The sequence below is a fragment of the Nerophis ophidion genome, linkage group LG18 (genome assembly GCF_033978795.1).
Source record: "Nerophis ophidion isolate RoL-2023_Sa linkage group LG18, RoL_Noph_v1.0, whole genome shotgun sequence".
Lineage (NCBI taxonomy): Eukaryota > Metazoa > Chordata > Actinopteri > Syngnathiformes > Syngnathidae > Nerophis > Nerophis ophidion.
This window is the reverse complement of record NC_084628.1, coordinates 22,307,914-22,331,112: the sequence shown is the minus strand read 5'-3', so window position 1 is coordinate 22,331,112 and position 23,199 is coordinate 22,307,914. Positions and strand designations below refer to the sequence as shown.

Genomic DNA, 23,199 nt, shown 5'->3' with positions numbered 1-23,199 from the left:
AGTGGTATCCAAAATATTTGGTTCCTTAATAAGTACAGAGTTTTTTTCCTATATTCAAACAGAGTGTTACTGTTCAAACTGTGTGTAATTTCACATACCGGTATTCAATATACGTGTTAAATAAAACCTCTGCCAAGTTTTTAATGCCTTCTTAGGCCTACTAGGCTACTGTATTTTAATGACTGTCATGATGGTGGTACTTGGAGAGCCAAGTAGCACAATACAAAGTACTACTTTGTATTGTTTGCAAGGAAGTGTGTAATATTACTGGATGTGTTGTAAGCACAATACCAATGGCGCGCAATTTGAAAAATGCGCAACTGCATTTTGCAAATTTAATGTCAAATCAAATCAAATCAAATGTTTATTGGATTCATCACTATACATGCATCCACGATTAAACTACTGACTAAACTACTAACAAGTATGGATTCAGGCCGGGTGGCCTATTTCAAGTTACAGGTAACCCTACATTATTATATTTTATAAATAGTAAACCAAAGTGTGGTAGTAGTTTAGTCAGTAGTTCTGTCGTGGATGTACACTGTATAGTGATTAATCCAATAAACATTTGATTTGATTTGATTCGACATTAAATTTGCAAAATGCGGTTGCCCATTTTGTAAATTGCGCACAATTGGTATTGTGCTTACAACAGACGCAAATGTAAGCGTTACAAATCTTACTTGTTTTGCGTTGATCTGGTTGGCACACATGGCGCCCTCTGTACTGTAGCGCCTCTACTGGGCAGCCTCACCATACGAATATTTTATTTATAATAAACAAATTGAACATAACTTCGATGTTCATTATACGTGCACTAAATAAATCAAACTACCATGGTGACAAAAAAATAAAGCATCAACGTGTGCCCTGAAGGCAGCATTATGAGAAATCCGAGCCAACATGTTGTCCTTGGAGGCATCGCCGTAAAGAATGCCGGAAGTCGTTTGGTCGCTGCCGGAAGTCGTTTGGTCGCTACCTGAAGTTGATTCTGTATGAAAGATGTCTTTTGTTCCACCAGTTGAATGTCTGCTCTGCCTCATGATTTAATTTAAGACACGTCGGGTCAGCCTCGCTGACGAGAGACCTGCTCTAATTGAGTCATGCCAGGATAAAAACAAAGAAAAAAACAGCTCGTAAAAAGACAAGGTAAGGTCAAATGTTTTTATCCTGCTTTTGTCGACATTATAAGCTTCTCCACTGGCTACGTTTTTATTGTAATCAATCATCCTGGTTTTAGGTGAAAGTGAAAAAAACGTACACAATATGCAGAAACACAATGATAATATTAGTACAATTCATGTATAATAATTATAAATAATACTAAACATTACAGTGTCGTAGTTTTGTGATTGGTCGTTGCTAATTAAACCAAGTGACGTCACCTTAATTTAATATAAAGTATATATTGTATATATGTTGTTTGTGTCTGTTAGTACTCCCGCCGCTTATCAAATGCATGTGTACTTTTTTTTGGTCGAGATTTTATTTTTAACCTGCCACAAGACAGCTGCACATTATGGAGCCCAGCATACCAGAAACATGCTCATTCATGCCTGCTCTATTTGTCTACATCAGGGGTCTCAAACACGTGGCCCGCGGGCCAATTGCGGCCTGTGAGATGTTATTTTGCGGCCCGCACCTTGATGGGAATATTTATTGTTGGTGGGGCCCAACAATAACTTTAAGGGGGCACCGTAGAGGCACTGCCTTTATAGTCCTCTACAACCTGTACTAACTTTCTGCCAGCCTAGCCACATGCTGTATTAGGCTTCTTACGACACAGTCAGTGTATGCAAGACATACTTGCTCAACAGCCACACAGGTCACACTGAGGGTGGCCATATAAACAACTTTAACACTGTTACAAATATGTGCCACACTGTGAACCCATACCAAACAAGAATGACAAACACATTTTAGGTGATAATCCGCACCGTAACACAACATAAACACAACATAACAAATACCCAGAATCCCATGCAGCCCTAACTATTCTGGACTACAATATACACCCCCGCCCCCCCATCCCTGCCCCCTATTGTAGCCCGGAAGTGTTAGGACTGCATTGGATTCTGGGTATTTGTTCTGTTGTGTTTATGTTGTGTTGCGGTGCGGATGTTCTCCCAAAATGTGTTTGTCAATCTTGTTTGGTGTGGGTTCACAGTGTGGCGCATATTTGTGACAGTGTTAATGTTGTTTATGCGGCCACCCTCAGTGTGACCTGTATGGCTGTTGATCAAGTATGTCATGCAGTCACTTCCGTGGCTCTGCAGAAGCCTCATACAACATGTGGCTAGCCGGCACACTGTTTGTATGGTGGAAAAGTGGACGAGACGGCAGGTTGTAGAGGACGCTAAAGATAGTGCCCTCACGGCACGCCCTTAATTCTGTTAACTGGGTGAAAACTGGGAAAATGTTAGCCCCGGGAGAATGTCGGGAGGGGCACTGATATTCGGGTGTTTCCCGGAAAGATCGCGAGAGTTGTCAAGTATGTTGCTAGGGCGAGAAAGCCATTCAAAGAAGGTGAATTCATTAAAAAGTGCACGTTAGATTTTTTTAAGAAATATTTTCTTGCGGCCCAGCCTCACTCAGTTTCTGCATCCAGTGCCCCCCAGGTAAATTGAGTTTGAGACCCCTGGTCTACATTCTATAAGCTGTTATACTCTTTATAAGCCATTGATTTGGGAAAACATGGCGACAGCCAGCTGCTTTCATAACACTTGAAGCATGTTGACTAAATAAACTGACACATACATGATAATTAGGGGTGTATAGTATTTGTGTCACTGCTCCACTCCTCTTACTTACTATATGTGCTCATTTATTTTTTGAATGCAATGAGATAATACATACTCTGAGTGAGTATATAAAAAAAACGTTTTGTGTTTTTGTATGCATAAGTGGAATTAATTTAAAGCAATAATCGACACTGATTGTTACATTGAAGTAGATATGCAAGAATTTAGGGAAGTGATATGCTGGCATGATGTTTCATAACAAAGTTTTTTAAAAAACACACACACAATTCTTCATGTGATGGTCCCTGTGTACCAGTCAAACCTCAAGTCATGAGCCAAATTGAGCAAGCCTCCTTCTGCAGGTCTGTGTCATATCTTGTAGCGTCAAACATGCCCATCAAATGTGTTTTGGTATACCTAAAACAGTGTCTTTCTCTCTGTGCTTCTGCAGGTGAACTTGAAGCGACAACATGGCCATCGCCCACGTGGCCACCGAGTACGTCTTCAGCGACTTCCTCCTGAAGGATCCCAGCCAGGCTGCATACCGCAACATCCGCACCGAGCTGGCGGTGGACAAGATGGTGACTTGTGTGGCGGTGGGCCTTCCCCTCCTACTCATCTCGCTGGCTTTTGCTCAGGAGGTCTCAGTCGGTGAGCATCTCCTGCATTGGGACCCTCCCTTTCACTGGGAAGAGTCCTCCTAGATTATTTAATTCTAAAGGCTCTCTGAATAATTACGAGATTTGAAGTTTAACAATTTATTTTAAACAGAGGAATTAATCACTATATCAGTTTTTATATTGGTCGATATCAATAACTATTGATATTTTTGTATGACCAATGTAAATTAAATATGCTGCATGAGAAAAATGTATTGCATGTTAACATTTTCCTCAAGGCGAAAGGAAATAAAAAAAGGGAAACACATTGAACACTTAACAATAACCTGTTATAATTAAAAAATAAGGAATATGTAAGAAATACTTAATAAAATGTAACAAAATAGCGCAAAGTATGAAAATGTAAATAGAGAAACCTGAGAAGAACTCATTTTCTGCAGCCCAACATTGGAAAAGTTGGTCTGTTATTTTTATTATATTATGGAAATGTATTTATGTTATGCAGGAAGTATTATTGAAATTTTATTGGACCAAATTATTATTTTAAAGTCGCACATTTGTTATATTGTATTTTTTTTCTTTATACAGTCCTGAACTTTAGTTTCTCCCTGTTGTTGCCATACATCCGAAAACTACGGTCCGTTTGAAAAAAATCCAAAAACCTACCATATTGTTGGGGTGACTTTTCCTGTTTTATCTACAATTTATTTGCTCTCAGCAACACTCATTTGTACTTTCTCTTTTCACTCCATGCACACAATCAACAGCAAGATGGCGCAACCAAACGTGACAGTAGATATTGTTATACGATTGGCTGCTTAGCGTGTCCCTCCCACTGCTCAGTGACCACTTCCTGCTTTGCTAGGTTACCAGACCGCGAGTGCCTATGTTCATGCAACCAACTATGCTTCATTCTTTCCGGTTTCTTCCAACCCCAAAAAAAATATATACATATATCGAACGTTTTATTGAGCACATTTTTTATTGATACTGATAATGTGTCTATCACGATATATATTGATATCGCTTTATCGACCCAGCCCTGCGTCTAAAGTCCCGAGCATTCTCAAAAAAATTATTGCTGGCCGCATATGGTGTTGTCCATCTTGCTGCTTTGGTTGGGCAGAGATCGAAACTAAAAGTTAACTTGGCGCAAATTCTTGTCCACTCTTACTCTCCGCCTATGGTACATCCTAACACCATTAAAACTAGAGGGGATCAAATGTGCGTGTGTGCCTAAAGATAATAAACAAGGTAAGATCATTCTGTTGATCTTTTTCGAGCAAAACCAAGGCCAGAGCTAGTAACTTTTTAGACGTTCCATTTTGCCCAAAGGAGGGAAAATATTCCCCTAACACCGGCACTTGTAAAAAAAAGATCTTTGAGGAACATAAGTGTGTCAGGTAGTTTTTTTGTCACCTTGTTTCAGGCACTCAGATCAGCTGCTTTGCGCCCACAAACTTCTCCTGGCGACAGGCGGCTTACGTTGACTCGTACTGCTGGGCCTCTGTGCACATGCACACTCTCCCCCTGTGGCTGCACAAGGTAAACACACATACATACAGTATAAATAATTTGTGTGTATATACATATATATCCATACATCTATTTACTACCGCTTTTTTGGAGCCTATCTCAGCTACATTCGGGCGTAAATCAGGGTACACCCTGGACAGGTCGCCACCTCATCACAGGGCCAACACAGATAGACAGACAAGATTCACACTCACATTCACACACTAGGGACCATTTAGTGTTGCCAATCAACCTATCCCCAGGTCCATGTTTTATATGTATATATTAGGGGTGTGTGAAAAAATTGATTCGAATACGAATTGCGATTCACACGTTGTGCGATTCAGAATCGATTCTAATTTTTTTTTAAATTGATTTTTATTTTATTTTTTTATTTTTTTATCAATCCAACAAACCATTACATGGAAAAACACCATAAGAATGCAATCCAATTCCAAAACCAAACCTGACCCAGCAACACTCAGAACTGAAATAAACAGAGCAATTGAGAGGAGACACAAACACGACACAGAACAAACCAAAAGTTGTGAAACAAAAACGAATATTATCCACAACAGTATAAATATTAGTTATAATTTCAGCGTAGCAGTGATTAAAAATCCCTCATTGACATTATCATTAGACATTTATAAAAATAAAAAAAAGAACAATAGTGTCACAGTGGCTTACACTTGCATCGCATCTCATAAGCTTGACAACACACTGTGTCCAATGTTTTCACAAAGATAAAATAAGTCATATTTTTGGTTCGTTAAACAGTTAAAACAAATTTACATTATTGCAATCAGTTGATAAAACCTTGTCCTTCACAATTATAAAAGCATTTAAAAAAAAATCTACTACTCTGCTAGCATGTCAGCAGACTGGGGTAGATCCTGCTGAAATCCTATGTATTGAATAAATACCGAATCGTTTTGAATCGGAAAATTATCGTTTTTGAATCGAGAATCGTGTTGAATGGAAAAAATCTATATATAATCAAATCGCGACCCCAGGAATCGATATTGAATCGAATCGAATCGTGGGACACCCGAAGATTCGCAGCCCTAGTATATATGTATGTATTTATGTATGTATGTGTATACCGTATGTATATAAACAGTATGTACAGTATGTATATATACAGTATGTATGTTTATACAGTCGTGGTCAAAGTTTTACATACACTTGTGAAGGTCTTAATGTCATGGCTGTCTTGAGTTTCCAATAATTGTGATAAAGTGATTGGAGCACATACTTGTTTGTCACAAAAAACATTTATGAATTTTGGTTCTTTTATGAATTTATTATGGGTCTATTGAAAATGCGACCAAATCTGTTGTATCAAAGGTATACATACAGCAACATACATGATCAATTTTGGTGATGTAGAAAAGTTACAATAAAAAAAAATTAGCTTGATGGCATGGCCTCTTAACTTCATGTGAGTGATTATGTTTGACGACACCTGATGACTTCTCTGAGCCCATTTAAATAGGGGTCATGTGATGCAGTCAATAGACTCGGTTACAAACGCGACAATGGAAAAAGTCAAAGGAACTCGGCACAAATCTGAAAAAACGATTCATTGACTTGAACAAGTCAGGAAAGTCACTTGGAGCCATTTCAAAGCAGCTTAAGGTCCCAAGAGCAACTGTGCAGACAATTGTTCGAAAGTATAAAGTGCATGGGACAGTTTTGTCACTGCCACAATCCGGAAGAAAGCGCAAGCTATCACCTGCTGCTGAGAGAAAATTGGTCAGGATGATCAAGAATCAACCGAGAACCACCAAAAAGCAGGTCTGCAATGAATTGGAAGCTGCTGGAACACAGTTGTCAGTGTCCACAGTCAAGCGTGTTTTGCATCCCCATGGACTGAGAGGCTACCGTGCAAGATGGAAGCCCTTGCCCCAGAAGCGACACCTTAAAGGTCGTCTAAATTTTGCTGCTGATCACTTGCACAACAATAAGACTTTCTGGAGGAAAGTTTTGTGGTCAGATAAAACAAAAAATGAGCTGTTTGGCCACAATACCTAGCAATGTATTTGGAGGAGAAAAGGTGAGACATTTAATCACAGGAACACATAACCTACCGTCGAGCATGGTGGTGGTAGTATTATGCTCTGGGCCTGTTTTGCTGCCAATGGAACTGGTGCTTTACAGAGAGTAAATGGGACAATGAAAAGGAGGATTACCTCTAAATTCTTCAGGACAACCTAGAATCATCAGGCAGGAAGTTGGGTCTTGGGCGCAGTTGGGGGTTCCAACAGGACATTGACCCTAAACACATGTCAAATGTGGTAAAGGAATTGCTGAATTAGGCTAAAATTAAGGTTTTAGAAGGCCTTCCCAAAGTCCTGACTAAAATGTGTGGACAATGCTGAAGGAACAAGTCCATTTCAAAAAACCAACACATTTAGTTGAACTGCACCAATTTTGTCATGATGAGTGGTCAAAAATTCCATCAGGAGCTTGCCAGTAGCTTGTGGATGGCTACCAAAAGCGCCTTATTGCAGTGAAACTTGCCAAGGGACATGTAATCAAATATTAACATTGCTGTATGTATACTTTTGACCCAGCAGATTTGGTCACATTTTCAGTAGACCCATAATAAATTCATAGAAGAACCAAATTTCACAAATGTTTTTTGTGACCAAAGGGTATGTGTTCTAATCACTCTTATCACAAATCAATAAGAATTGCAGAATGATTGGAAACTCAAAACAGCCATAACATTATGTTCTTTAAAAGTGTATGTAAACCTTTGACCACGACTGTATATATACTGTGTATACTCACATTCTTTAGTGTTATTGTCCGTCAATAAGGCGCTTTGTGTCTCCTGTCCAGTTCTTCCCCTACATCCTGTTGCTGGTGGCGATGCTGACGTACACGCCGGCGTTGTTTTGGAGATTTTCTTCGGCGCCGCTCCTGCAGTCGGACCTTGGCTTCATCATGGAGGAGTTGGACCGCAGTTACAATCGCGCTGTCACGCTGGCGAAGCGGATGACCACCTCTGAAGTGCAGAGTGCCGACAGGTAGAGCGGTCTTTTCGGTGTCTTCGAAGAGCATCACTGACAGCTGTGTCCTGGCCAGTGACCCCACTGAGGGCTGCTTCAACTACCCGCTGGTGGAGAAGTTCCTGATGACCAAGAGGTGCTCGCGAGTGCTGCTCTTTCGCTACCTGCTGTGTCGCGGCCTGACTCTGGTCACGCTGCTTTGCGCCTGCCTCTACCTGGGCTACTACCTCCGCCTGGCGTCGCTCACCGACGACTTTGGCTGCACACTGAGGGTGGGCCTACTCGTCAACGACTCTACCGTCCCCGACAAGGTGCAGTGTAAGCTCATCGCCGTGGGAGTCTTCACGCTGCTCAGGTATGCGAGTGGCGGTGTTTTGCCTTTGTCCAACAGAAAGCATGTAGTCATTAAACTAAAAAAATGGCTGTAATAGAGCTTTTTTTCCCCCACAACACAATGCAATTCATCCACCAGATGGCAATGTGCTAAGAAAAAAACTCGTGTGTAGTTCATGCCTCTTGCGGAAGAAGAAAACATTCCCCCCCCACTTTCCGTTGTGATTATATTAGTATTGTTAATCGATAAAATTTTCCTAAATACACCTCTGCAGAACATTATATATTCTTATTTACATTAAAGAAAAAAAAGAACTATAGATCCACTTACATCAAAGAATAACTTTATTAACATTGTTCTGTACCGTATTTTCCGGACTACAAGGCGCACGTAAAACAATTTTTTTCCCTCAAAACTCGACTGTGCCTTATAACACGATGCGCCTAATGTAAGGAATAAGTTTGGTTGAGCTCACCCACCTCAAAGCAATTTTATTTGGTACATGGTGTAATGATAAGTGTGATGGGTAGATGGCAGTCATACATAAGAGATAAGTGTAGGCTGCACCGTTTGATGTGCTTTAACATAAGGGTATTATTATAGTGTGTATAAGGTAAGACATATTATCTGGCGTTTTGTTTTGCAATAATATGGAAAAGCAACTTTTTTTACCTTCTGGTACCTGCTGTCTGGGCTTCTCTGCTTAGGTTGCTGCCCCCGCAACCTGACCTCGGATAAGCCGAAGCAGATAGATGGATGGAAAAAGAAAATCCTTATTTAAACTATAAACATTGTTTGACTGACTTGAAACATTTAATAATAAATATTACATTTAAAAACTCAATACATCGATCAGCAACATGAACTCAGGAGCACACATTGTAAAACACTTTAACCTACAAAACAAAAATGAATCAAACAATCTGTGCAATTTTTTTTTTTTTAATTCAAAATGAGGAAGTAAATATAAATGGTTACAATGAGCCTCTTTTGTAGTGCATAGCTTTTTAAAGTAGGGTTTTGAAGCATGATACTGATAAAGTATGTTTCCCTGGCATTACACGCGCCCCCCAAGATGGGTCTGTACCACTATTTGTGATGCGCCCACTTCCTGGAAACCTACGAAGAACTGCTTTAGAGTATCGTGACTCAAGTTAAAGTAAAACGTAGTCATCCAAATAATTACTTGAGTGAGTATTAAGTGAAATAACTCCTCAAGTACTGAGTAACTGGTGAGTAAATTCATATTTATTTAGTAGTTATTTTTTAATAATACTTGCACTCCAACAATTTTTAGTATTTGTGCATTTGAGAGAGCATGTGCTATAAAATATGCACGTTTTACGGTCACTTATGACATAAGATTAATGTTAGCATATTTGGAGCTAAAACATCAAAACACATTTACAACTTACTGCAACATGTTTTCTACAGTTGGAAGTGGATTTCTAGTGGTGATATAAATATAATTTTTCATACTTTTGAAGTAAACATTGACATCGCCTTGTCTGACGTCATGTCACTTTTGACAGTGTGTCGTTCGAGTGCGATCATGTGACTGCCAGGCTCTGTTTGTCTGGATTTGTCAAACAGAGTCATGTGACCGCGCCTGCTTGGATAATTTTGAACAATTCACCTTTGCAAGTAGGAATCAAATAATAATGATGATGTCAATAAATGTAGCGATGAAATTCCGATCTACCAAAGTTTCCTGAAGGAACTCTCCTGACGGAATAAATAAAGTACTATCTAATCTAAAAGTAGTGTTTTTTGTCACCAAAATTGTCAAGTAAAAGTAAAAAGTATGTTGCATTAAAACTACTCTGACAGTACAATTCATCCATAAAGTAATTGTAGCGCATTACTACCCACCTCTGCGCATGTCAATAACTTCATATTCTGTTAAACAAGGTTTAAAATTGCACATTCCCGAGACACCAAACAAAAAATTCACACAAACACTCTAAATTGCATGATATGCATAATTTATAACACATTTGTTACTAGGGTCGTCAAAAAAAAAGATTTTCAAATTAATTGCAATTCTTATTTGTATCGATTCTTAGTCGATTAAAACAAAATCAAAAATGGATTAAAAAAAAAAATATATATTACATGTTAACATTTTTATTTCAAATGATTATAATCCCCTCAGCTTACACAAACACAATTCTAAAAACACATTGAACACTTAATAAATCCTAAAATGAAAGTTCAAAATAAGGAATATGTAAGACATGCTTAATAAAATGTAACAAAATAGTGCAAAGTGTGAAAATGTAGACAGGGAAACCTGAGAAGAACAATTTTTTGCAGACCAACATTAAATGAACATAAAAAATGAATATATGTTATGCAGTAATTTTTATTTAAATGTTATTGGACCAAATTATTATTTTGAAGTATTACATTTGTTGTATTTAATTTATTTTGTTTTTACAATCCGGAACTTTAGTTCCTACTTGTTGTTTCCATACATCCGAATAGGGATCGGACAAGGGTTGAAAAGTAAAAGTGAGCGCGGCATAGTATTGTACAGTACCGCAATACTAATTAATCATATTCGGTACTATACCGCCTCTAAAAAGTACCGGAGCCTTTGCTTACTTACTTACAACTAAAAGACAAGTTGTCTTGTATGTTCACTCTTTTATTAAAGGACAAACTTGCAATAAGAAACACATGTTTAATGTACCGAAATATTTTTTGTTAAAACAAAGCCAATAATGCATTTTTTGTGGTCCCCTATATTTAGTAAAGTACCGAAAAGTATCAAAATACATTTTGGTACCGGTACCAAAATATTGGTATCGGAACAACACTAGCGTGGCAAAGGACTACAGTCTGTACGTCCAAAGTTCGGAGCATTCCATAAAAATAATTGCTCTCCGCATGTGTTTTTTTCCATCTTGCTGCTTCAATTTGTGGGAGATCGAAACTGAAAGTTAACTAGGCGCACATTCTTGTCCACTCTTACTCTCCACACCTGGAACATCCTAACACCATTAAAACTAGAGGGGATAATATGTGCGTGTGCGTAAAGATAATAAACAAGGTAAGATCATTGTGTTTATCTTTTTCGAGCAAAACCAAGGCCATAGCTTGTAACTTCTTTGGCGTTCCATTTTGCTCAAAGGAAGGAAAATAGTCCCTTTATTTATTGAAATGATCCGAGCTGTTTATCTATTTTATGGAGGAATATAGTTGATCATAGAACTTGTACCCAATGTTATCAAAAAAGTATTGATTTTGAATTAAGAATCGATTCTAAATCGAATCGTTAAACCCCAAGAATGGAATCGTGTGGTGCCCAAGGATTCACAGCCCTACTTGTTAGACAGCCCTTCTTTCTTTTTCGCAGTCTCGTCAACTTGATCGTCTTTTCCGCGCTCCTCCCTGTGGTGATCTATGCCAGCGTCCGCCCCCTGTTCTGTCAAGGGTACGCCCACTTCCTGGAAACCTACCAATCACTGCCCACGGTGAGCGTCCTGCCCACTCCCAGCGGCCAATGGGACGACCTGTCTCTGTACGTGCTCTTCCTGGAGGAGAACATCAGTGAGCTCAAGTCCTACAAGTACATGAAGGTGCGTTTTCGTACGCTGCTGCCGCCTTACTGTAAGATGGAAACGGTTAATGAAATGGTTATCGCCAGCAGGTGCTGGAGCTGCTGAAGAAAGGGGGCGAATGCTCCGGGGAGGGCTTTGACGCAATGGGTCTGCTGCAGACGCTCTGCCTGGTCAAGATGGACACCGTCGACGCTAGAAAAGCCGCCAAACCCGATCGGCTCGCCATGGATGCAGAAAAGTCGTCCAAGAACAAAATGACGAGCCCCAACCCAGCCGCTGACAATAGGATGGAAACTGAGATGAAAGGTGAGATGCGGAGCAGGAAGTTTTATTATGAAAGGTTACAGTCATCCAAACAAGCACCCCATAGTGACATCTTGGGCTGCAATATCAATCAATTTATATATTTCATTTTAGGAAGCAAAAAGTGATCAGAAATTAAAAATAGTATTTATTAAATATGCAATCAGATGAGAAGTGCAAGAAACATTGCAGGTTTTAGTTAGCGCAATAATTAATACCTTTTTTTTAACGTCTGCCATCACCGGCATTTGAGTGACGGATATGTTCACTTGGGGTGTAAAAAAAATAAATCGATTTTCGAATGAATCTGAATTTTTATGTGTAGCAATTCTTAATCGATAAAAACAATCTCAAATCGATTTTACATTTAACTGTATTTTATTTTTTCTGTTTAGTACAGCCACTTTACTAAATGTGTGGGTAGAACTTTATTAAACAAAACATGTTTTCTTTGAAGTAATATAGAAATGTATCAGAACTGTTTTATGGAGTCACATCCGTTGTGTCCTTGGGCAAGACACTGCACCCTTGCTCCTGATGGGTCCTGGTGAGCGCCTTGCATGGCAGCTCCCGCCGTCAGTGTGTGAATGTGTGTGTGAGTGGGCGGATGTGGGAATACTGTCGAATGGATAAATGTGGAAGTAGTGTCAAAGAGCTTTGGGCTCCTTAAAAAGGGGTACAAAAGCACTATACAAGTACAACCCATTTACTATTTACCATGGAGGAATGGTGTTAATCATAGAACTGGCACCAGATGTTATTTAAAAAAAGATTTTGAATCAAGAATCGATTTTGAATCAAATTGTTACCATTGATTTTTAAATGTGCTGAAATATAGCTTGTTTTGTGCACTGTTGATGTGGTTCAATGTCCAGTAGTGCACAAGTGTGTTTCTGTATAGCATTTCTCCAGCCGTGGTCATGTGGTTACACAAACTCTGGTATTTTGAGAGGTATTTATTAAAGTCGGACTAAGTAGGACATTACTGAAGGACTAGGTAGGAAACGCACAGCCCGCCACTGAAGATATCACAGTTTTTTTGTCATTCCATGCAGTGAATCCAAAGCAGACAGAAATTTGATCATCGACACTGTTACGTAATTGGCTGTAAGCGTGTCCCTCCCATTGCTCTGTGACACTTCCTATTTCCTGTGTTCCTAAATCCCAAGTGATCTCATTAAACAAATATTGCTTCCTAAAACCTGGTTCCTACCGACCAATAAATATATATGGAGTATTTTATCAAACACATTTTATGTGGCTATCGATTATGTCTATCGCGTTAAATGTTGTTATCGTTTTATCGGCCCATCCCTAGCTCTGCCTATATTTTGCGCATTATGTGTTGTGACGCGAACAAAAACTGAAAGAGTTCGCAGGCGTGACATTTACGCAACGCAGGCGTGACACGTCCTGTGGAAACCAGGAGTCAGAAGTACTGCAAAGTTAGGAGGAAGAAAATATGATTACAAAGCCATATGTCCCATTGTGGTAATATTTCAGCTTCACGTGGGGTGGTCAATATGAGCCCATTAACACAGACGACCTCATTTTTTTCAAGTAGGAAAAATAAATGCACTTTAAGATGTTCAATATTTATTCAAGTTAAATTTGTTAACTTACAGAATTAAGTCCATTTTTTTTTTGATTGTATATTTATTTAATGTAACACAGTGGCGGGCTGTGCGTTTCTCACCTAGGCCCTCTGTGATGTCCTACTTAGTCCGACTTCACCTCTCAAAATGCGTGCACACTTTGAATCCACTCAACAGTGTACAAAAGGGTCTATTTTCAGCGCATTTAACATTCAATAAACCCACTTCAGCAATTAAAACATATCTTACGTGGTACTGCCAAAATTAAAAGTATTGTTTAAAACAAATGAAACATGAAAAAATTAAGAAATACAATTTTTGAACTCACAATTTATAGCAGCCATTCGACGCCCTATAACAGGGGTAGGGAACCTATGGCTTGCGAGACAGATGTGGCTCTTTTGATGACTGCATCTGGCTCTCAGGTAAATCTGAGCTGACATTGCTTGACACAATAAGTAATGAATAATTCCACTTGTAATCACAGTGATAAAAATAATGTTCAATATATAAAACATCCTCATGCATTTTTAATCCATCCATCCGTTTTCTACCGCACCTGTTCAAGAAGTTACGTAAATGGTAAGAAGTTATTTATTTATTATTGGTTAGTGTGGGGCTTGCCCTCCTGGGGGTTCTTCAGACCACCAAGAGCCTGTTTCAGGGTTACAATATTGTTTTATTTTTCAATAAGTCTCTCAGTTGCTTTCCAGAAATTGTCTTTTTCTCTTTCGTTTTCGTACTCGCTCGTGCTCTCTCTCTAACCCTGTCTCTCCTCCTGGCTGCTGTTTATAACAGAGCGACAAGTGATTAGATAACAAGGCCAACATGGGCCATTTACGCACCTGTCGCTGATTTCGAGGCCGATCCTGGCAACACCCCGCTTCGCTGCAGGCCTGCAGGCCACGCCCCCTCCACAGTTAGCTTCAGAATAACAATGTTATTACAAGAATAAGAGACCTATTATACTCTAGAAATGTTGGTCTTAATTAAAAATGCATGCGTTTAGTTGTGTTCAGTGTTAAAAAAAATATAATATGGCTCTTACTGGAAATACATTTTAAAATATTTGGCTTCTTGGCTCTCTCAGCCAAAAAGTTTCCCGACCCCTGCCCTATAAGCTAGTGGTACCGCTCGTAGTCTGTAGTTGGTCGTAGTCGGTTGATTCGTGTGAAAGTCGAAGGCAAACCACTTCACCGCCAGGATAGCTTCTGGTGTCGGCCGACCTCGTCTCACAAGATGGAGTTTCTCCTAAGTATCCTTCTTGAAAATGGCCTTGCAAATATATATCTGCCATCTAATCAACATTTTTCTCTCCTTCTTTGTGAGTACCGGTGAGTTTTCTGTAGCTTTCTAAGCTCCGATGCCCCTTCCTGTTTTTGCAACTTGTGATTGAATACTCACTTGGGACTCCCAAGTGAGTATCCAATCACAGTGTTAGGCCAGCTAGGAGGCCTTACTGAAAACAACTCGTGATCTGATTGGCTATGGCAATTGTCTATCAACTCTATGTGTCAGTTCACTTACAGTGCACAGACATTGTTGATTATGAAGGCTTATTTGCCAACCCTCCCGATTTTCCTGGTAGACTCCGGAATTTCAGTCCCCCCCCCGAAAATCTCCCGGGGCAACCATTCTCCCGAATTTCTCCCGATTTCCACCCGGACGACAATATAGGAGGCGTGCCTTAAAGGCATTGCCTTTAGCGTCTTCTACAACCTGTCGTCACATTCGCTTTTCCTCCATGCAAACAGCGTACCGGCCCCGTCACATAATATATGCGGCTTTAACACAGACACACAAGTAAATGTAAGGTATACTTGATCAACAACCATACAGGTCACACTGAGGGTGGTCTTATAAACAACTTTAACACTGTTACAAATATGCGCCACACTGTGAACCCACACCAAACAAGAATGACAAACACATTTCAGGAGAACCTCCGCACGGTAACAAAACATAAACACAACAGAACAAATCCCCAGAATCCCTTGCAGCACTAACTCTTGCGGGACACTACAATATACACCCCTCACCCCCCGATACCACAACAAAAAACCCACCCACCTCAACCCTCCCCCATCTCCCGAATTTGAGGTCTCAAGGTTGGCAAGAATGTCTGAAGGGCCTGGGCAGATTTCATACAGAATGGTAACATAAGCTAGCTGAATTCTGATTGGATACAAACTGTAACCTGAAAACAAAAGCACTGGAAAGAGCATTAGGCACCAGCGCCCCGCACGACCCCAAAAGGGAATAAGCGGTAGAAAATGGATGGATGAAAAGAGCATACTATGAGATGAAGAAAATATGAATACTTTTAGATATTTAGGGAAAGTAAAAAAACATGACTTTTATCTTTAATTATGATCATGATTTCTGGTTATGTTAGGCCAGCAGAGAAGGCCTTGCTGGCCCTGACGGCAAACCACTGGTATAACAGTTATTTTAGTTATATTACACTACAATGGTAAACATTTCTACAGTAATGCGAAGTAAAAGTTTTCATCCTTTAAAGTGGTTACTTGGATTATTATTACAGGTGGAAATTTTAGGCCACCTCACGATTCGATTAGGATTCAGGAGCTGCGATTCGATTAAAAATCAATTATTGATACATCTTTAATTTTTGTATATTGATGCAGTTTTACATTTCTGTTCGTTTCACTAATTAAGCGTCTATCACTTGCAACTTTTTAAAACATTGCATTTAGTTGACTTCCAAACAGTGCAAACAGTTTACTTAAATTTATCAAATTCATGGAAATATGTGCAAAACTGCAACTTAAGTGCCCTAAAAAAAGGAGCTTGTCAGAACTCTCGGTGAGATGACTCGCTGCAGTCAGACAAATTTTAGAATTGTGTGCATTACTTTATTTACAATAAATACATTGTTTAACGATTAATGACCTTTACTAATGGGTTTTATAATAGAATAGAATAGAATGTGGGGACGGCGTGGCAAAGTTGGGATAGTGGCCGTGCCAGCAATCTAGAGGGTTACCGGTTCAATCCCCATCTTCTACCATCCTAGTCACGTCGTTGTGTCCTAGAGCAAGACACTTCACCCTTGCTCCTGATGGGTCCTGGTTGGCGCCTTGCATGGCAGCTCCCGCCATCAGTGTGTGAATGTGTGTATAAATGGGTGAATGTGGAAATAATGTCAAAGCGCTTTGAGTTCCTTAATTAAAAAAACGTAGAAAAGCGCTATACGAGTATAACCATTTAGAACAGAATAGAATTGCGATGCATCTAAAAATCCATTATTTCCCCCACCTGTAATTATTATAACTACATTACATTATAAACATTATTTTTTCAGTTTTTTATTCAGTTTAGGAGCATGATGTACATAAAATCTCTGAGCCTGTCTGCATAAAGCCAAATATTGTTTCACGTAAATTAGTGCATATTGTTCTGTGTGGCACCTTGAGAAAAGTACCATATCTTCCTCCACTCGTTATTTCCACAGTTGTGTGCATTTTCATGTACATAACTTAAAAATCGATTCGCACTTTTGGAGAGAAACATAGTAATTACTTTTTTTTCCTCAAAATGTTGCGGCCCTGGTGACATGACAGATTTATTTACAGAGTTCACTCCCTTGCTGCCGGGCAACGGCGACGTGACGGGCAGCAAAACAAACAGGGAGGGCGGGGATCTGCGGCAGCGAGCAATGTGATAGGCCGCACACGTCCCAGAAGAGGCGGAATCCACTCCTACTTCACATCCGGACTGACCAGTTTGTTGTCCTACGCGCCAACACTTCACGTTCTCACGACACAGACAATGATGAAGAAGTGAGCAAGACTCAGCTAATTTGCATGTTTCTATACAGTATATGTGCATGTGCATGTGCATGTGCGTGTGTGTGTGTGTGTGTGTGTGTGTGTTTGTGTGTGCATATGCGTGGGTGTGTGTGTGTGCGTGGGTGTGTTTTTACCTGTATAATAAAACATCATGCCAACAAATCACTTCTCTAAATTCCCGAATGTGAACAAAACATATAGAATACCCTCTCAAAGTATGTATTATTTGTTTGCATTCAAAAAAGAATGGGTTGAAATCAATGTGGAAGTACCACTGCCCTCCTACTGAGACCCCAAAACTTTCATGTGACTTTCTACAACCCACACAATCGTCAATGAACACGATGTTATCATTTTTGCACTCTTTGTGACTTTATGAGATTGTTAAGAACCGTTCGAGACAGTGTCTAGGATGTGTTATGTGCTAATAATAATATTTGTACTCTGGGAACTTACTGGAAGTGTGTTTTCATTGTGGTGTTTAAAAACAGTGGTATTCATTCAGGATGGATGCCGCCAATCAAATCCACCCAGTTTAGTAACACTCAATCAATCAATCAATCAATGTTTACTTATATAGCCCTAAATCACTAGTGTCTCAAAGGGCTGCACAAACCACTACGACATCCTCGGTAGGCCCACATAAGGGCAAGGAAAACTCACACCCAGTGGGACATCGGTGACAATAATGACCCAGTGGGACGTCGGTGACAATGATGACTATGAGAACATGATACTGTGAAAGATCAATCCATAATGGATCCAACACAGTCGCGAGAGACCAGTCCAAAGCGGATCCAACACAGCAGCGAGAGTCCCGTTCACAGCGGAGCCAGCAGGAAACCATCCCAAGAGGAGGCTGATCAGCAGCGCAGAGATGTCCCCAGCCGATACACAGGCGAGCAGTACATGGCCACCGGATCGGACCGGACACTGGGATGAAATGTGTCATAGGAACAAAACAACAAAAAAGAGTTTTTTTTTTTTCTTTTTCTTGTTTTTTTTTTGTCTTTTCTCTCGGCCATGAATGTAGTTTTATTGTACTTGTCTCATGTACATGTTTCGCTAAAAGTGGTACTTTTTCGCATTATGTCAGTGGGACATCTTTTCTTGTTACAAAACATATTTGATGATGCACTTTTTATTGTATGTCCTGTGAAAAATAAAGTTGCTGCTCTGCGTTTGGTCTGATCCATGTTTGTTACGGTATTATTGCAATATGTTGGCCTTTTACAGTGTGGAAATGGTTAACTGTCCTGCATATGCCTCATATTTTTTTTTGAAAAACATCAATGAGATAGTGACAATGTAGCGATGTAAATAAGACTAAACCACAATCACACATATTATAGTAATTAAAAAATATATTTTTGTTTAAAATTATATTGAAATAAATTTGATTAATCAAAACATTGTCAATTGTAGTTTCTGAGGAAATTCAACCCAAGCAAGACAACATATTTTAAAATGTGTACACAACGTTTTCTGTAGAGCAGGGGTAGGGAACCTATGGCTCTAGAGCCAGATGTGGCTCTTTTGATGACTGCACCTGGCTCTCAAATAAATCTTAGCTGACATTGCTTAACACAGTAAGTAATGAATAATTCCGCTGGTAATCACAGTGTTAAAAATAACGTTAAAATTATAAAATATTCTCATGCATTTTAATCCAACTATCAATTTCCATTACACCTGTTCAAGAAGTCACATTAATGGTAAGAAGTAGTATATTTATTATTGGTTACCTTCGGAATAAAAATGTTATTTAAAAGAATAAGAGACTTATTATACTCTAAAAATGTTGTTCTTACTTAAAATGCACGCATTTAGTTGTATTCAGTGTTAAAAAATATTATTTGGCTCTCAAGGAAATACATTTTCAAATATTTGGCTTTCATGGCTCTCTCAGCCAAAAAGGTTCCCGACCCCTGCTGTAGAGCATGTTCACACTCCCTCACGATAGATGGCGGCAGAGCTCAGTTTATCTGACGATTACAACGCAAGAAACAAAACTACATTTCCCAGGGTGCACCTCTGCCAAACACTATGGTTCCTTACATGAACCGCCAGTAGAGATTTTAAAATGCGTTTAAAAAATCTATTTACAGCAAGGCATGTTATTATCATCCTCAGTTTACTTTTTGGAATATGTGCAGCAACCTCAAACCCCAAAGGTGAGTTTATATCCTCAGCCGGCAACCAAAGTTGTGTTAGCCAAACAGTTAGCACTGCTAGCTAGGTGCAACCTTGCCATTGTTATTTGCAGCTGGTGCTCTCACTCTTCTCTTAATTTTGCCATTCGAAATTGTCGAAATAATCCAGTAACCTTTCAGAGAAACGACCTTTATTCATTGGAGCATTAATCAAATTTTCCTTTGCATCAAATGCAGTTGAAATAATAAATGGGCGCACCTGTTAGTGTTCCACCAGTCCAACCTCAGACTTGATGCTAACTTTACATTTAAATACCCGAAAATACATAATATGATAAAAGACTCATCCAGTGTTGGCTAAGGCCAACACCTGACCTCTCATGTGTTTACATTTTGTGTATTAAAGTTTGATTTGTTTGTGTCTCCAGTGTTGCATTCTTCCCCCGGTTACTATGGCAACTACTTCACCCTAATATGGCACAACAGGATCTACTTGTACACAGCTGCAGTATTTGCCTTTGGACTCTGGTTCTTACTCAAGATGGTTCTGAAGAAGGTGGGTTTTCCCTGGCTGGTTTCTGCTCCAACAGTGTGTGTATTAGAGATGCGCGGATAGGCAATTATATCATCCACAACTGCATCACTAAAGTCGCCATCCACCCGAACCAACATTTTATCAAAACCGCAACCACCCGCCCGTTGTTATATATCAGGGGTGGGTAACTTTCACCACTCAAAGAGCTATTTTGACCCGTTTCACAGAGTAATGAAGACAATGGGAGCCGCAACCATTCTCGCGAATATTTGCTGGTGCTCATCCAGATAAGAATAAAGGCGTGCTATGAAATCATTGCCTTTGACGCCTTCTACAACATGCACAAAAAGCTTGACAGTCCAGCAATATGTTGTATGTGGCTTCCACAGATACACGTACAAGATTGAAAGGCATACTGGGTGATACATAGTACACTTATGCTTGTGATATAAATAACTGTGAATTATGTGAATTATTTTTATATAGCGCTTTTTCCTCAAGTGACTCAAAGCGCTTTACATAGTGAAACCCAATATCTAAGTTACAATTAAACCAGTGTGGGTGGCACTGGGAGCAGGTGGGTAAAGTGTCTTGCCCAAGGACACAACGGCATTGACTCGGATGACGGAAGCGGGATTCAAACCTGCAACCCTCAAGTTGCTGGCACGGCAACCAACCGAGCTACACCGCAGTCTTCCTGACTATATTTTACGCCCCCGAACCCCCAACCCCGCCCACTTTACCAACGCACGGGGGGGCGGGGTTTGGTGCTAGCGGGGTGTATAATATTGTCAGGAACAGCCCTGGATGCAAAGGATTCTGGGTATTTGTTGTGTTGCGTTTGTTTTGTGTTACTGTGAGGATGTTCTCCCGAAATGTGTTTGTCATTCTTGTTTGGTGTGGCTTCACAGTGTGGCGCATATTAGTAAGTGTTAAAGATGTTTATATCACAACCATCAGTGTACTCTGTATCACTCAGTATGCCTTGCAGTCGTGTGCATGTATCCGCGGAAGCCACATACAACATGTTGCTGGACTGGCAAGCAGTTTGTGCATGTTGAAGAAGGCGTCGAAGGCAATGGCATCATAGCACGCCCTTATTCTTGTTATCTGGGTGATCGCCAGCAGATATCTGCGAGACTGTTTGCGGCTCGTATTGTCTTCTTTACTTTGTGACACGGGTCAAAATGGCTCCTTGAGTGGTAAAGGTTACTGATGCCTGAACTATGCATATTGAATAATTCCGAATGGTTCAACCGCCACCCGCCTGAATCTATTTAAAATCTTTTTTTTCGTCATGTCATCCGCCCGACCCGCGGTTTATCCGCGGACTCCGCGAATGAGACCGCAAACTGCGCATCTCTAGTGTGTAACATGTAGACCACACTCCTTTTCACTGAGGCCACTTTGCAGTTTTGGCTGCCCTCAGAGTGCCACTTCTAACAGTGACTAATTAATTCATATAAAAGTATAAGAATATCATTATACAGTTACAAACTGATTTGATCATTATTTATATTTTATACATACTCTGTAGACTTGGTGGCTAGTCTTGATAGTTTCCTTGCATAATTTATGGTGGTTTTTTTTACAGCATATTACTGTGTATGGAAACATGGTACTACTGTATTTTTACGGTAGAATTCCAATGAGAGGACTTATTTCCCCTTAAAATCTATGGACGTTATTTTTGCGGTGTATTACCTCCAAAAACATGCACCTGGGGATAGGTTGATTGGCAACACTAAATTGGTCCTGAAGTGTGAATGTGAGTGTGAATGTTGTCTGTCTATCTGTGCTAGCCCTGCGATGAGGTGGCGACTTGTCGAGGGTGTACCCCGCCCTCCGCCCGAATGCAGCTGAGGTAGGCTCCAGGACCCCCCGCAACCCTCAAAGGGACAAGCGGTAGAAAATGGATGGATGGATTACTGTAAATACGATAACTGTACCAATATTTTTTCATGGTTAAATTCTGGCGACAGAGCAAAGAGTTTTTTTTTTTTTTTCCATAAAATCGATGATTGTTGTTTTTGCATTGTATCACTGTTTTTTTTTACCGTAAAATCTGTTGTCATTTTTACAATGTACAATTTTATGAATAACTTGCTTTGAAATCATAAATCAATCAGATATTTGTTTTTCTTACTAAAATAATTTTGTAATGCATCATAATATAAGTTTTGTTACATTTATTAGAAAACACAAAAGTAACAGTTAATTATTATTACAGTTTATATCTACTTTACAAACAAAAATTATACAATTGTCGCTTTGATATTTTTTTTCTTATTTTTCATTTATTCTGCTGCTTCTATTTCTTTTATTTGTATTATTGTTGTTAGTGTTGTGCTGTTTTTTTTCTTCCAATTTTTAAAAATTTGAATCCCCCTGGGTCTGAAATAAATGAGTTTAATAATAATAATATAACACTATTATTATAAAATTAACAATATTGTTATTATAAATTTATACATAAGTAAAACTTACATTTGACAATTTTTTTTAGATATTGACACATATTATTTCCAGGATTTCGCGGTTCAAATAAATGATGCGGTGGGCCAGATCTGGCCCCTGAGTCTTGGGTTTGACACGTGATGTAGATGATCACATACTGACATGCTTTCCATATCTCTCCTTTCAGAAAAGCTTTTCGAACGACGTCGGCTTTACGGGAGTTCACAAAGCCGTGAAAAAAGACGACCTCTGGGATGGACACGCTGAGCGCCACGTGTCGAGAGTCAAAATCTTCTACGGCTCTCAGACTGGAACAGCTAAAGTATGAAGGCTGACCTTCTCACTGGTCCATGCAGCTGTCAACATAATGAAAAAATACAGAAATGACAGTAGAAAATGTTTATCATTATAGACATCTGTCAAAAAAACAGAAACACTCTCGTTTTGTCCAGAGCTTTGCTAAAGAGCTGCATGAGGACGTGAGGCGTATGGGCCTTCCAGCCGAGGTCATTGACATGAAGGAGTACGATCCAGAAGATCATTTG

The 23,199-nt window shown here is 39.6% G+C and overlaps 2 protein-coding genes across 4 annotated transcripts in view; both read left to right on the top strand.

Moving 5' to 3' along the window:
* The first annotated feature begins 934 nt into the window (after positions 1-934).
* LOC133536925 (pannexin-1-like) lies at positions 935-18,690 on the top strand. The gene is made up of 8 exons (XM_061877644.1): positions 935-1,152; positions 3,196-3,395; positions 4,794-4,909; positions 7,730-7,917; positions 7,976-8,254; positions 11,595-11,817; positions 11,889-12,105; positions 17,294-18,690. Exons 2-8 carry the CDS (start codon positions 3,215-3,217, stop codon positions 17,380-17,382), a joined length of 1,293 nt encoding a protein of 430 aa, XP_061733628.1. The 5' UTR covers positions 935-1,152; positions 3,196-3,214; the 3' UTR covers positions 17,383-18,690.
* An 845-nt stretch (positions 18,691-19,535) lies between these two features.
* Positions 19,536-23,199, top strand: part of tyw1 (tRNA-yW synthesizing protein 1 homolog (S. cerevisiae)) — a 101,897-nt gene continuing 98,233 nt past the window's right edge. For all 3 annotated transcript variants that reach the window (XM_061877641.1, XM_061877640.1, XM_061877642.1), the window contains exons 1-4: positions 19,536-19,683; positions 20,091-20,218; positions 22,842-22,976; positions 23,107-23,199. The exon at positions 23,107-23,199 is cut by the window's right edge and continues 9 nt beyond it. In XM_061877641.1, coding sequence (XP_061733625.1) covers positions 19,593-19,683; positions 20,091-20,218; positions 22,842-22,976; positions 23,107-23,199 — 447 coding nt within the window. In that variant the 5' untranslated portion in view covers positions 19,536-19,592. The remainder of the gene's footprint in view (positions 19,684-20,090; positions 20,219-22,841; positions 22,977-23,106) is intronic.